At 44.2% G+C, this 15473-nt stretch overlaps 1 protein-coding gene across 2 annotated transcripts in view; it reads right to left on the bottom strand.

The window, feature by feature from the left end:
- AKT2 (AKT serine/threonine kinase 2) overlaps nucleotides 1-15473 on the bottom strand; it is a 524320-nt gene that overhangs the window by 193999 nt on the left and 314848 nt on the right. For both annotated transcript variants that reach the window (XM_069207237.1, XM_069207238.1), the window contains one exon: nucleotides 12639-12704. In XM_069207237.1, the coding sequence (XP_069063338.1) occupies nucleotides 12639-12704 (66 nt within the window). The remainder of the gene's footprint in view (nucleotides 1-12638; nucleotides 12705-15473) is intronic.

The raw sequence follows: 15473 nt of genomic DNA, 5'->3' as shown, positions 1-15473 counted from the left end.
TTAAAATGGCTTTCCTGATCACTTACTATGTCTAGAAATCGACAAAGGCATAGCAGGGACATATGGAAAGTCTTCTGTAAGGGTGACAAATGTACTGCATGCAATGTTTGTGGGTATGGCACACAGACTGTTCCATGTTGTGTTTTCAATTTTAGGTGCACCAAGACACGCAGCCTGCTTTGGCAATCTGCATGAGCTAGATGGGTGGCACGATGCATGCTGCAGCCCGTTGGGATTCTCTTTGGTACTCATGCCCTAGGTACCTAGGGTACCATTTGCTAGTGACTTACAGAGGTGCAAAAGGTCTTGCCAAATGGGGGACAAATTGTGCAGTTTTGGGGAAATAACACTTGCACTGGGGATCTGGTTATCAGAAACCTAGTGTACTTCAGTTAAAGTTGCACCAACTACCAGACAAACAGTGGGGGTACTAGTGCAACAAAAGGAAAATGTCACTTACCCAGTGTACATCTGTTCGTGGCATTAGTCGCTGCAGATTCACATGCTGTGCATAGTCCGCCGTCTGGTGTTGGGTCGGAGTGTTACAAGTTGTTTTTCTTCAAAGAAGTCTTTTCGAGTCACGAGACCGAGGGACTCCTCCCACTTCGGTTCCATTGCGCATGGGCGTCGACTCCATCTTAGATTGTTTTCCCCGCAGAGGGTGAGGTAGGAGTTGTGTATGCTAATAATAGTGCCCATGCAATGGAATAAATACGTATGTATAAAATGAAGGTTTAATGTAATATATTTACAAATGTACAAATGTTCAAAATCTACTTCTAAACGGCTACAGGCTCCCGGGGAGGAGGGTGGGCGCATGTGAATCTGCAGCGACTAATGCCACGAACAGATGTACACTGGGTAAGTGACATTTTCCGTTCGGTGGCATTTGTAGCTGCAGATACACATGCTGTGCATAGACTAGTAAGCAGTTATCTCCCCAAAAGCGGTGGTTCAGCCTGTAGGAGTGGAAGTAGTTTGAAATAAAGTTCTTAGTACGGCTTGACCTACTGTGGCCTGTTGTGCAGATAACACATCTACACAGTAGTGTTTAGTAAATGTATGAGGCGTAGACCATGTTGCTGCCTTACATATTTCGGTCATTGGAATATTTCCTAGAAAGGCCATAGTAGCACCTTTCTTTCTGGTTGAGTGTGCCTTTGGTGTAATAGGCAGTTCTCTCTTTGCTTTAAGATAGCAGGTTTGGATGCACTTTACTATCCATCTGGCGATACCTTGTTTTGAAATTGGATTTCCTGTATGAGGTTTTTGGAAGGCAATAAATAGTTGTTTTGTCTTCCTAACTTCTTTTGTCCTGTCAATGTAGTACATTAGCGCTCTCTTGATGTATAATGTATGTAGTGCTCTTTCAGCTATTGAATCTGTCTGTGGGAAGAACACTGGTAATTCCACTGTTTGGTTTAAGTGGAACGGTGAGATAACCTTTGGTAAGAATTTTGGATTTGTTCTTAGAACGACCTTATTTTTGTGTATTTGAATAAATGGTTCTTGTATGGTAAACGCCTGTATTTCACTTACTCTTCTTAGAGATGTGATGGCAATGAGAAATGCAACTTTCCACGTTAAGTATTGCATTTCACAAGAATGCATGGGTTCGAAAGGTGGACCCATGAGCCTTGTTAAGACAATGTTGAGGTTCCATGAAGGAACAGGTGGTGTCCTTGGTGGTATAATTCTCTTTAGGCCCTCCATAAACGCTTTAATGACAGGTATTCTAAATAGGGAAGTTGAATGAGTAATCTGCAGGTAAGCAGATATTGCTGCAAGATGTATTTTTATGGAAGAGAAAGCTAGATTTGATTTTTGTAAATGTAGTAAATATCCTACTACATATTTTGGAGATGCATGCAATGGTTGGACTTGATTATTAAGAAAGTAACAAACAAATCTTTTCCATTTACTTGCATAGCAGTGTCTAGTGGATGGTCTTCTAGCTTGTTTTATGACCTCCATACACTCTTGTGTGAGGTTTAAGTGTCCAAATTCTAGGATTTCAGGAGCCAAATTGCTAGATTCAGCGATGCTGGGTTTGGATGCCTGATCTGTTGTTTGTGTTGTGTTGTGTTAACAGATCTGGCCTGTTGGGTAGTTTGACATGAGGTACTACTGACAGGTCTAGTAGTGTGGTATACCAAGGTTGTCTTGCCCATGTTGGTGCTATTAGTATGAGTTTGAGTTTGTTTTGACTCAATCTGTTTACTAGATATGGAAGGAGGGGGGGAAAAGCGTACGCAAATATCCCTGACCAATTCATCCATAGAGCATTGCCTTGAGATTGCCGGTGTGGGTACCTGGATGCGAAGTTTTGGCATTTTGCGTTTTCTTTTGTTGCAAATAGATCTATTTGGGGTGTTCCCCAAATTTGGAAGTGTTTAGGATTTGGGGGTGAATTTCCCATTCGTGGACCTGTTGGTGATCCCGAGAGAGATTGTCTGCTAGCTGGTTCTGGATCCCTGGAAAAAAACTGTGCTATTAGGCGAATGTGGTTGTGAATTGCCCAATGCCATATTTTTTGTGTTAGGAGACACAACTGTGTCGAGTGTGTTCCCCCCTGTTTGTTTAAATAATACATTGTCGTCATGTTGTCTGTTTTGACAAGAATGTATTTGTGGGTTATCATTGGTTGGAATGCTTTCAGCGCTAGAAATACTGCTAACAATTCTAGGTGATTTATATGAAACTTTCTTTGATGTACGTCCCATTGTCCTTGGATGCTGTGTTGATTGAGGTGTGCTCCCCACCCTGTCATGGAAGCATCTGTTGTTATCACGTATTGTGGCACTGGGTCTTGGAAAGGCCGCCCTTTGTTTAAATTTGTACTGTTCCACCATAGAAGCGAGATGTATGTTTGGCGGTCTATCAACACCAGATCTAGAAGTTAACCCTGTGCATGTGACCATTGTGATGCTAGGCACTGTTGTAAGGGCCGCATGTGCAATCTTGCGTTTGGGACAATGGCTATGCATGAGGACATCATGCCTAGGAGTTTTAATACCATCTTTGCGTGTATCTTTTGTGTTGGATACATAGCTTGTATTACCTTGTGAAAATTTTGAACCCTTTGTGGACTTGGAGTGGCTATCCCTTTTGTTGTGTTGATTGTCGCTCCTAAGTATTGCTGTGTTTGACACGGCAAAAGGTGTGACTTTGCATAGTTGATGGACAAACCCAGTTTGTAAAGGGTTTGTATAACAATCTGTGTGGTGTGAACACTTTGTTAGCGAGTTGGTCTTGATTAACCAATCGTCTAGGTACGGGAACACGTGTATTTGCTGCCTCCTGATATGTGCAGCTACTACTGCTAGACATTTTGTAAAGACTCCTGATGCTGTTGTTATTCCGAATGGCAACACTTTGAATTGGTAATGTATTCCTTTGAATACGAACCTTAGGTATTTCCTGTGCGAGGGATGTATCGGTATATGGAAATACGCGTCTTTTAGATCTAACGTTGTCATGTAGTCTTGCTGTTTCAGTAGTGGTATTACATCTTGTAACGTGACCATGTGAAAGTGGTCTGATTTGATGTAGGTGTTTAGTGTTCTGAGATCTAATATTGGTCTCAGACTTTTGTCCTTTTTCGGTATTAGAAAGTACAGTGAGTAAACTCCTGTGTTCTTTTGTGTTTTTGGTACTAATTCTATTGCGTCTTTTTGCAGTAATGCTTGAACTTCTAGTCCTAGAAGGTCTATATGCTGTTTTGACATATTGTGTGTTTTCGGTGGGACGTTTGGAGGGAGTTGGAGAAATTCTATGCAATAACCATGTTGGATAATTGCTAAGACCCAAGTGTCTGTTGTTATTTCCTCCCATGATTTGTGGAACTGGCTTAGTCTTCCCCCCACTGGTGTTGTGTGAAGGGGTTGTGTGACCTGTGAGTCACTGTTTATTTTGAGGGGTTTTGGGACCTTGAAATTTTCCCCGGTTTCTTGGGAATTGGCCCCCTCTGTATTGGCCTCGAAAGCCACCCCTTTCATATTGTCCCTGGTAGGTAGGTGGTCTTGTTTGTGAGGTGCTGGCTTCTGTGGCTTGACCTCGAAACCCTCCTCTGAAAGTTGTTTTGCGAAATGTGCCAAATGTGCCTCTGCCCTGTGGGGAATAGAGTGCGCCCATGGCTTTGGCTGTGTCAGTGTCCTTTTTTAATTTTTCAATTGCAGTGTCCACTTCTGGGCCAAACAACTGCTGTTCATTGAACGGCATATTGAGCACTGCCTGTTGTATCTCAGGTTTGAAGCCAGATGTGCGCAGCCATGCGTGCCTCCTTATTGTCACAGCAGTATTTATTGTTCTTGCAGAGGTATCTGCTGCATCCATAGAAGAACGTATTTGATTGTTGGAGATATTTTGCCCCTCTTCAACCACTTGTTTCGCTCGTTTCTGGAATTCTTTGGGGAGGTGCTCGATGAGATGTTGCATCTCGTCCCAATGGGCCCTGTCGTATCGCGCTAGGAGTGCTTGCGAGTTGGCGATGCGCCACTGATTTGCAGCTTGTGCTGCAACCCTTTTCCCAGCTGCATCAAACTTGCGGCTCTCCTTGTCCGGAGGTGGTGCGTCGCCTGATGTATGCGAGTTGGCTCTTTTACGAACTGCTCCTACGACTACTGAATCTGGTGTCAGTTGTGATGTAATAAAAGCAGGGTCTGTGGGCGGTGCCTTGTATTTTTTCTCCACCCTTGGAGTTATTGCTCTGCTTTTAACAGGCTCCTTGAAAATCTGTTTAGCGTGCCTTAGCATTCCCGGGAGCATGGGAAGGCTTTGATAATGGCTGTGGGTGGAGGACAGGGTGTTAAAGAGGAAGTCATCCTCAATAGGCTCCGAATGTAGAGATACATTATGAAATTCGGCTGCCCTAGCTACCACCTGTGCATATGCTGTACTGTCCTCAGGTGGTGAGGGTTTAGTTGGGTACGACTCTGGACTATTGTCCGATACTGGAGCATCATAGAGGTCCCATGCTTCCTGATCATCCTGGCTCATGGTGGTATGAGCTGGTGATTGTGGTGGAGTCTGTGCCGGTGATACATGAGTTGACTGTGGTGGAGAGGGTGGTGGAGTTACCCTCTTTACCACCTTTGCTTGTGGTGGCTTGTCTTGTTGCTGGAAGTCAAGTTTCCTTTTCCTTCTGATTGGGGGAAGAGCGCTGATTTTTCCTGTACCCCTTTGGATAAAGATCCGCTTTTGAGTGTGATCTACCTCTGTAGTTTGTAATTCCTCCTCAAATCTGTGTCTTTTTAGTTGGGAGGACAGTGATTGTTCCTCTGAGTAGGAACTGGTTTTTGGTTCGGTTGCCGGGTGTTTTGGCACCGAAACCGTGTCTTTAGTTGTTTTCGGCTCCGACGAGATCTTTCTCTTTTTCGGTGTCTTGGCCTCTCGGTGCCGACCATCTTCGGTGCCGCTATCTCTGTGCCGAGCAGCTTCGGTGCCGCTGTCTCTGTGCCGAGCAGCTTCGGTGCCGCTGTCTCGGTGTTGAGCCTTTTCTGCACCACTCTCTCGGTCCCGAGAGTGTTGCGTGCCCGTGTCTCGACCTGAGTCGGACGACTTCGGCACCAGCTCGCCCTTTTTCGGTGCCGATGGACGGTCACCTACTTTATGGGTTATGCCATGGCCTGTTGGCAGTGGCGTCCCCTGGGCTTTGTCTGTTTTTTCGTGTGATCTTTCTTTCGACGTCTTACTCACGGTTGGTTGGTCGTCGACGTCGAATTCTTCGGAATCCGATTCGCGGATGGAGAAAGTTTCTTCTTCTTCCTCCTCCGCAAACCCTTGTTGTCCTGTCGGCGTGGAAGCCATCTGCAACCTCCTGGCTCTTCGGTCCCTGAGCGTTTTTCTCGACCGAAACGCGCGACAGGCCTCACACGACTCTTCCTTGTGCTCGGGGGACAGGCACAAGTTACAGACCAAATGTTGGTCTGTATAAGGATATTTACTGTGGCATTTAGGACAGAATCGGAACGGGGTCCGTTCCATCAGTCTCGATGTTGCACGCGGTCGGGCCGACCAGGCCCCGACGGGGGATCGAAAATACCCCGAAGAGCTACCGGAGCTCTTTAATGCTCGGTGTCGATTTGCCCTAACTATCCCGATACCGAACGAAACAATACTGACAAATTTTCCGTTGATTCTGACTAACTTTCCGACCCGAAACACGGAGCGAAAAGGAACACGTCCGAACCCGATGGCGGAAAAAAAACAATCTAAGATGGAGTCGACGCCCATGCGCAATGGAACCGAAGTGGGAGGAGTCCCTCGGTCTCGTGACTCGAAAAGACTTCTTCGAAGAAAAACAACTTGTAACACTCCAACCCAACACCAAACGGCGGACTATGCACAGCATGTGTATCTGCAGCTACTCATGCCACCGAACACCTACTTTCCTATAAGCATATAACACTTTCCTGCTGTTGTCTTCCTTGCTTCTCTTAAAACAGCCATTGTGTTTTTCGGCCGCTTTAGATGTCTGATTTGTAGGTCTTCTGGAGCCATGTTGCTAGACTCAAAACCTCTAGTTCTCGGTGTAGTACCCTTCCTTGTTTCCATTGACAACAGATCCTGTTGTTTTGGTGGTTTCTTTAAGTTCCTTTGTGCTAGTTCTATTAGCCCTGAGAAACGTGTCTGTCTCGCCCACTGCTGGGCAATTAGTATTAGTATTAGTGTCATTCTGCTTACTCTGCATTTGATGACCACCATGTGTAACAGTGCTATCTGGGGTAAAAACATATGCAAAGGTCCCTGACCAGTCTATCGACAGTGCATTTCCCAAGGATTGTTGGTATGGTTGTCTGGAGGCAAAGGTTTGGCATTTTGCGATCAGTGGTGTGGCAAACAGATCTATTTCTGGAGTCCCTATTTTTGAAAGATCTTGCTGACTATCTTTTGGTTTAGTTCCCATTCGTAGGAGCATGAAGCTTGTCTGCTTAGTCTGTCCACCTTGATATTGTCTTGACATGGCAGATTAACTACTATGATGTCCATCTTCCTCCTAATTGCCAACTTCTAGAGTTCATGGGCTAGTTTCGACAGGGGCAGGAATTAAGTCTCTCCCAGTTTGTTGATGTAAAACATAGTAGTTGTATAGTCTGTTTGGATTATTATAGTTTTTTCCAATAGCGCTTTCTGAACGGTTCTTAAGGCTAGGAAAAATATTTTTAATTCCAGGATGTTGATGTGTTTTACAGCATCATGTTCCTTCCAGAATCCTCTAACCTTGAGTGTGCCCATGTGCGCTCCCTAACCCATATGTGAGGTGTCTTAATTGTCATCATGGGAGTTTGCTGTGCAAATGTTCTCCCCTGTGTTATATGTCACCTGTTCCACCACACTATCTCCTCCTGTAACTTGTGTGACAACCACTAGATTTACCCAACACCCTGTTGCTTGCAACCGTTGGTTTCGCAACTATTCATGTATAGATCTCATGTGAAGTCTTGCATATGGAATTAAAGGGATGCATGATGCAATTTCTCATGTTAATTTCCCCACAGTCCTCACTGTCCGAGCTTGCCCCTTCCGGTAAAGCAGAGCTTCCATCAATAGTGATTGTGCTCTCTTTTTGTTAGGAAGCACCCTCCCTTGGATTGAGTTGACCCATGCCCCCAGAATTTTATTTTTTTGTTATGGTCGAGGAGATGACTTCTCCATGTTTACTGAGAACCCCAATGTGAGTCCTCATTACCTATTGTGTATGTTCTCTGCACTTGTAAGAGTTTGCTTTTACTAACCAGTCGTCCAGGTAAGGACAGACATGTATGTCCCGTCGTCTAAAGTGTGCTGCAACTGCTGCTAGACACTTTGTGAACAATGTAAGGTGCAGATTTTATCCCAAACGCCAGTACTGTGAACCGGTAGGAAGTCTTATTCACCGCAACCCTGAGGTATTTCTTTGTTTTGTACATTCATTGGAATGTGCCAGTAGGCATCTTAAGTTTATAGTCACCATGTAATCCATTTGTTTTTTTTGCAATTGTGGTAAGACCTCGTGCGAATGTTGTTATTTTTAATTATTGTGTCTTTATAAACTTGCTTATAAACCTGAGATCTAGAACTTGTCATAGGGAACCGTCTACTTTGGGAATTAGGAAATATGTTGCGTAATGCCCATTGCTGATTTCTTGTCTTGATCCTCCAGCAATTCCTCTACCTCCTTGGGGAGACAATGTTTCTTCTTTAGAATGGACCTTCTGTTTTGGTCCCCTTGCTCATGGAATGTTTTCCAATTCTATGCAATACCAGAAGTGTATTATGTTCAATATCCATTTGTCTGAAGTTCTCTTCCTCTACTCCTGAAGGACGTTTTTACTCTGCTGCCTTCTGCTACTGTCTCTAGGAGTCGAAATCTTTGTTCATGCCTCTGAATGGTGGTGGTTGTGAGGTCTCAGGTCTTTGGCCAGTCACTTATTTGTAGGGGGTTAAGCCTCCACTGTGTTGCTGACCCCTTCCTCAGGTACTTCCCCGAAAGAACTGGCGTCCTTGCTGTTCGTACTGCCAAACCTGTTGTGTTGTGGCCAACTGGTTGCTTCCATGGAAGCTCTGGTGAGATGTTCCTGCTTGGAAGATGCGCAATGCCTCTTTCCCTGTATGAATTCCTCCACAAAACTACAAAGCTTCCACAGATTTTGCTGTTTCATTGTCCTTCTTTAGTTGGTTGAGTGTGTCGTCACCGTGCTCCCTAACAACTGCTCCACACTGAATGGGGTGTTGAGAATATTGGCCTGCACTACTGGCTTGAAGTCTGAAATTCTCAGCCAAGAATGGCGTCTGAGGGTTATTTCTATCATCATTTGTCGGCTTGATGTGTATGCCGCGTCCAATGTAGATTTTAGGCATGTGTTTGCCACTTTCAGCCAAGTATGCAGCCCTCTTTCAGTACTGTTCAGGGTGGTGCTTCATCAGTTTTCCCATCTCCTCCTAGTACTGATGGGCCTCACTGTTAAGTAGGGCTTAAGAAATTGCATTGTGCCGCTGATTAGCTGCACCACACTCAAACATCCTACCCATGTGGTCCATCCTTTTGCTCTCCTTCTCTGGAGGCATCCCTGATGTAGATGGGATGTTGGCCCTGTTCCTTGCTGTTGACGTTATAATTGAGTCAGTAGGTACTGTGCCCTTCATATATGCTGCATCCTTCAAAGAATACTTCTACTACTTCTCTGTCCTTGGAGTCACACATCCACAAGTGGTGGGTTCCTTGAAGGATTTTCTTGCCAGACAGCATGGGTAGGAATTTATTTATGGCCTGTGTTGCTACAAGTATCTCCAGCAGGAAACAAGATTGGGGCCTTTCTTCTTCTAGCTCTACTTCATACCTGTCTGCAGTCTGTTTTATGACCTGGTTGTACATGCCAAAGTCATCCGAAGGGGAAGGCCTCAACAGATACCTGTCAACTCCTTCAGAGGAGGCTGTCTCTAGATCTTGCCACTTTGGCTCTGTAAATTCAGATTCCTCAGAACCTTAATACATTCCTGCCATCTGTTCATCTGCCTCTTTGAAGAAGAGTTCCTCTTCTTGGGGCAAGGGTGTTAAGGGAGCTCTATTTCCTGAACCTCTTTTTTGCTCTGGTCCTTCTGCGACAAAGTCTTTGGTGGTATCCGAAACCCTTTTAAAGTTTCATCAAAGTCCTTCGTTTTCTGTAGAAGTGCGGGCATCTCACCTTTGAGATGCCTCTTCTCAATTTCTGCAGTCCTTTCTTCGGCATCAAGGCCTGATGTCTTTCTCTTTGGTGCTGAAGAGTCTTTGAAAGATGTTTCGGTCATCGAACTTAGATGTTAGGCTTGAGACCTGTCAAATTTCGATGTTGAAACGCCCTTTCCACGTCCGTCTTCTGCCAACTTGGACCTTTCGAGTTTTTTTTTTCTCCTGCAGTGTCCCCTTCGAGGGATACGACGGGGCTCCTTGTCTTAGGGTGAGCCTGCGGTTTGTGAATGTTTCAACGCCGAAGCTCCCTTTCGATGCTCTTGAGTCAGTTTTTCGTGACTCTGGCATTTTTTGAGGACGATGGTTCTCTTACCTCGGACCTCTATCTTTTTGGCTGCCTGGCTTTTGACATGAATGATTCGATGTTTCACCCTCTGCTTCTTCTGCAACATTTTACTCCACTTACTTAAGAGACCCGGATCTCTCAGGGATGGAGATGTCTGTTGCCCCTGTATGTTGTGATGGGCTCGTCACTATCTCGCTTCCACCCTCAGCATCTTCGACTTGAACACAGAGCAGGCATTGCAGTCTTCGTTTCGGTGCTCGATGGGCAGACAGAGGTTGCAGACTGGCTGTTTGTCCTTCTGTGCAAACTTGTGGTGGCAATTATTGCAGAATTGGAATAGTGTCTTCTCCATTAGGCCATTCCGGGAACCCCCTGAATGGGCATCCTCAAAATCAGTCTAGGAAATTAGCTTATTGTACCTATTCGATTTCGGTGATCTTATCAGCAAGCTTTTTCCTTATATTGGAGATTCTTAGCAAGCATCCAGACCCAATGGCAGGAAAAAAAGAATTTCAAGATGGCGAGCAAAGGTGGGGGCTGCCGGAGGAAGCAGTACGATATCACAAGGGACACCAAATTGGGGTCCATCAACGTCCACAAAAAAGGACTACAAAGGAGTGGAGGATTCCAGGCCCAACCATTAGGTGGTGGAATAATGGGCAGCATGTGAATCCAGAAAGGATTCATTCTGCGAAACTGTATGATATTGTACTCTATGCCACTCAACTCTTGTCACTGCACACTCTGCCACTCCACTGTATGGGATTCCACTTTATTCCACTCCACTGTGCTATTGTACTTTACTCCACTGTACACCACTCAACTCTATGCCACTTCACTCTGCCCAACTTCATTCTGTGCCATTCCATGTTATGCCTCTCCACACTGTTCCAATCTGTTACTTGACTCTACACCAGCGGTTCCCAAACTGTGGTACACGGCCTCCCAGGGGTCTGTGGTATATTCCCTAGGGCTCCACAGGGCTGGGCTGGCAGGAAGGCACTTCTCCAGCTGGGCCCTCTGACAGAAACACCTTTTTTATATTGATTACTTTCTTTGTGCAGCAGTTGTAAAAGCAGTGCAAGCTCCTTGTACATCCAGAAGCTTTCAGACAAAAATAAAAGATTCAAGATAACTCTGGTGATTAATGTACCTGCTGGAGAGAGATAGGAGTTTTTCTAGTGGCAGTTTTGACTCATCCAAGGTAACGCAGATGGTTACTATGCCTGCTGCAAAGAGCATGTATCATGGACAGAACAGTAATTTATGTGCATTGTACTGCTTTTGTTACAGTGAAGTTAATAAATTACAATTATAATCTAGCACAGTGAGCTATGAACTGCAATCAAAGACCTGCATGCAAACTGCATGGCACGAATTAGAAAGTTATGCTATTTTTCCCCAGTCTTTCATTTTCCTTATGCTGCTAAAAAAAAAGGTTTGCTTGCACAGAAATGCATTCTTATTATTAAAGTCTACACTAACCACTGTTTGTTCTGAATCCTGAGTTTGTGTTTCTCCACACCAAGCACTCTTAAATAAGTGCCTACCAGTCTGGATGACATGTGAATCCTGCACCTTGTAGTACCCTGTAAAGTGCTCTGACACCACAGACTGGTATGATAGGTGCTATAAAACAAATTAATTACAGGTGACAGAGGCTATGGAGAGATGTGAGGCCCTTAAGGCTGGGAAATGTAGAATCTGGCCTGGGTCTTCAGCTTTCATAAATAAAACCGAACATTGAAAAGTTAGTCACCGGAATGCAGCACCAATCTTCCAATTAAACATTTTCGATTTTTGCATACTTTTTCAATATAAAATAATTATATCTTTAGTAATTTCAGTATTTGGTGTGTACTTGTTTGTGCATTTTTTTTTTAATTGCTGCTTTAATGTTTGAAATTTAAGTCGTACATATTGCTTGGGGGTCCCTGGCTTCCAGTTGTGATTCAGTAGGGGTCCTCAGGGGTCAAAAGGTTAGGAATCACTGCTCAACACTATTCTACTGTACATCAATCCACTTTATGTCACTCAAGTTCACATTATTGCATTCTACACCACTCCGCACCATGGTATTTCACTCAACACAACTCCACTGTGCACCACAAAACTGTATGCCATTTCACTGTACTCTATAACACTCCACTTCAACACTCCATTTGACAACAATACACACTACGATTTGAAACACTTATTTCAAAATAAAAACCATTAGAATTCAATGAAAAAAATTAACAAAATGTTAAACCCTTGTTATAGTTAGGAATACTTTATTCTATCTATACAAACCAAACTTCAAGTACCCAAAACGTTAGAAATTCTAAAGTTATACCTTAAATTTATGCACCACTTTCAAGTTACTATAACAGAGTGTAGTGAATTCGGTAGCCACATTACATTAACTATAACTCTAGCCTTTCTCCCTCCCTATATATATTGACAGAGAGAGAGAGAGAGAGAGAGAGAGAGAGAGAGAGAGAGAGAGAGAGAGAGAGAGAGAGAGAGAGAGAGAGAGAGAGAGAGAGACCGACCGTGTGTTCACACTGAGATCCTCATTATATATTAGTTCATAAAATATTCAAGCACCTTACTACCCAAGCACACAATAATTTTTACATATTTAAAAGAACAGACACTTACTGTTAAGAAGGGGTGCCTTGTATTCTGTAAAACTCTGCTTTCTGTGACAGTGTGAGCAACTTCATCCTATACAACAGAAACATGACAGACATTTAAATTGAGGGTGGGAGGGCACATAACGCTGGAAATCATTTTCTTAACACTACTGATCTCCAAAAGAATAAAGCGAGACAGGGTTTCACTTACATATTAATTTAGGCTACTTGTCCATAAAACCAAAACATTCCATGCATTCAAGGAGATGTTTACCACTTAACTTGAGACAACTGTAGTTTTGATAAAAGGTACAGTAAGGCAGTTTCATTTCGCACCAACATTCATGTTTTTGCTAGCAAAATACTTCCACACATGAAATAATTGTTTATAAAATTAGTTTCCCTTCTATAACAAACATGCAAAGAAAAACAAGAATTCACTGGATCCTGTCTGGTACCTGGGGATATTCCAAAGGTGAGGAATCTGTTGTTAGAACTGTCTAAGTAAAATGTATTTTTGTAGTACTTCCAACAATCATGGGAATATTTGCTAAAACTTCATTCACTATAGTTACATCTGATAAAAAGGAGATTTAATAAGAACATATTAATAGTGCTATATGAGCTAAAAAATGAAGAGGCCAGAAATTGTGGAAATATGTGATTTCGGGACGTTTTCATGATGGTGGATGCATTGCAGAACAACTCATTTTCATCTCAAAACATCCTGCAAGATCCTCACACAAAGCAAACTTTTCTGGCCTAAATATCAAAGCTGTTGGGTGCACACACCTGACATAAGTAGGGGACAATCATCTGTGGCTCCCTCGGTGGCATTTGTACCCTGAAGCTCACTGGCAGTCTCAACTGGCCCTGATCCAGTGGACGGTCATGAGCAACAGAGGCTGTATGGACTGCAGAAGAAGGTCAGTGTGGCCAAATTGCCTTCTGGGTACCTGAGAACCATGGAACTCCCTGGGCGATCTACTTGGACTTGTAGGGGTTCCATGCTGAGAGAGTTCCTGAAGAACACAGGTAGGAGGACTGTTCTCACAAAATGGTGACGATACAGTAATGCATGCATTGCCCTTCCTGAATAGAAGAGATGTTGCTGGAGTAGCTTCCCTACGCCTCTCTGGAGCCACACCCCTTATAATGGGGATCCCTTCCTCCTTTGTGCCCTAAGTCCATAGGCATCTATGGCCCTGGAGTGACAGCCTGATTAGAGAGAGTTGGGAGAGGAGGTGGCGAGATTACAATGGCCAACTGTCTCCTTACTTTTAAGAAACAGTACAGCTGTCAGATGCAGTAGTGCAGAGGATCGCTACCCCCTACAGGCTCTGCCTGGTCATCAGACCAAACTCCACCCAGCCTCCGAAGTATTTGACAGGGCTCCACAGCCTAGGACCATCTAAAACATTTACTCAGAAACTTCAACAGAGATACCCTCACCCATTAGTAGATGTTTGGAGGGAGGCAGGACTGGGCAGAGGCAGGGGTGCAGGGATGTGGGGAAATCGCAGCTTCCAGGCTTGGGCCTAAGGGCGAACGAGAAAGGTTTTGGCTGCTTGTGGCATCCCTTGGAAGGTCATGCGGCTATCAGCCATGGAGGCAGTTGGACCAAACTGTAGAAAGACATGGACTGATGGGCAGCCTGTAAAGCACCTGCTTGTTCCACTTTTTCTGGGTGGGGGAGGGTGGCATAGGCTCTCTTCAAGAAGCTGTCCCTACAAGAATTGAAAAACGACTGTAGTTTGATGACAACCAATGAATCCTTTTGCACTCAGCTCTGACAACTAAGCTATACTCCCTCCCACCAAGCCATCTAGGGCCATTGTAGTCCATTACTTAGGCAGACTCTGGATCGCTCCTTACTGCTGGCCACTGATGGGTCTGAATATCTTCTTTTGGGGTAAGCCTGGTCTCTCCTTGGTTGCCTTTGGCTTGCTGTGGAGAGTTGCTCCTACTGATGCCCTTCACACCATGGCAAATGATAAGCAGAGACATGGTCTTAAGCAGAGGAAAATGAAAAAAGGGGCAGGCGACAACCACTTATGAAAACCCCCTCCAACACCCACCTTCACTAGCCACGCTGGCCAGCCCTTCAGCCAAGCTGATTAAAGCAGCCTTTGGATTGGAGGCCTTGTTGTCCTCAACTGACATCTTTTTAGGGCAGTTCAATCATCCCATGACCTGCTGAAATTGAGGATAGTCTGGCCTGTGGCAGAACTGTGTAATGTAGTGGACAGTATTACAAAGACAGAAAGGCACATATAAGAAATGCAGCATTTGATTAAAGCGGTGCAGACTACATTGACTCCTATCATCATGCTCAAAGATAGTGGAAGACAGTCTAAAAAGGGCTCTTTGATCCAGCTGAAATAAATTATATTTTCTTCTCAGGGGCCTACAGATACTTTTTCTTCCTAAATTAGTTAGTGTAACCAACGTCTGAGATGGGAAAGATTGTTGATGCCTATATATTTGCTTGTGGCTTGTCCCACAGAGCTCATCAAGATACAGATGAAGGGCTGCCCTGGCAAGATGCTGTTAAGCTTGGATAGTCGGGCTGTGGAAGAGATGAGAATCCCACTCTGTTGATTAGTATTAAAATATGCAACTCAAATACAGAGTGTGTGGGGGCGGCGAGGGAGAAAGAAACAGGTGTTATTCATTTACTTCTCGGTTTTGATATGGAAGCAAGAGGCATATAACAGATGAGAGTGGAGTTCAAAGCACACTAACAAATATGTGTAACAAAGACAAGAATATAAAGGCAGATAACTGCAAGTTAACTACAGTAGTGTAACTTATCAAATTTCACATCAGACAGTACTTTGAGGAACCGCACACTCAACTG

Source organism: Pleurodeles waltl, chromosome 9 (genome assembly GCF_031143425.1).
Source record: "Pleurodeles waltl isolate 20211129_DDA chromosome 9, aPleWal1.hap1.20221129, whole genome shotgun sequence".
Lineage (NCBI taxonomy): Eukaryota > Metazoa > Chordata > Amphibia > Caudata > Salamandridae > Pleurodeles > Pleurodeles waltl.
This window is presented reverse-complemented; position numbering and strand designations above follow the sequence as displayed.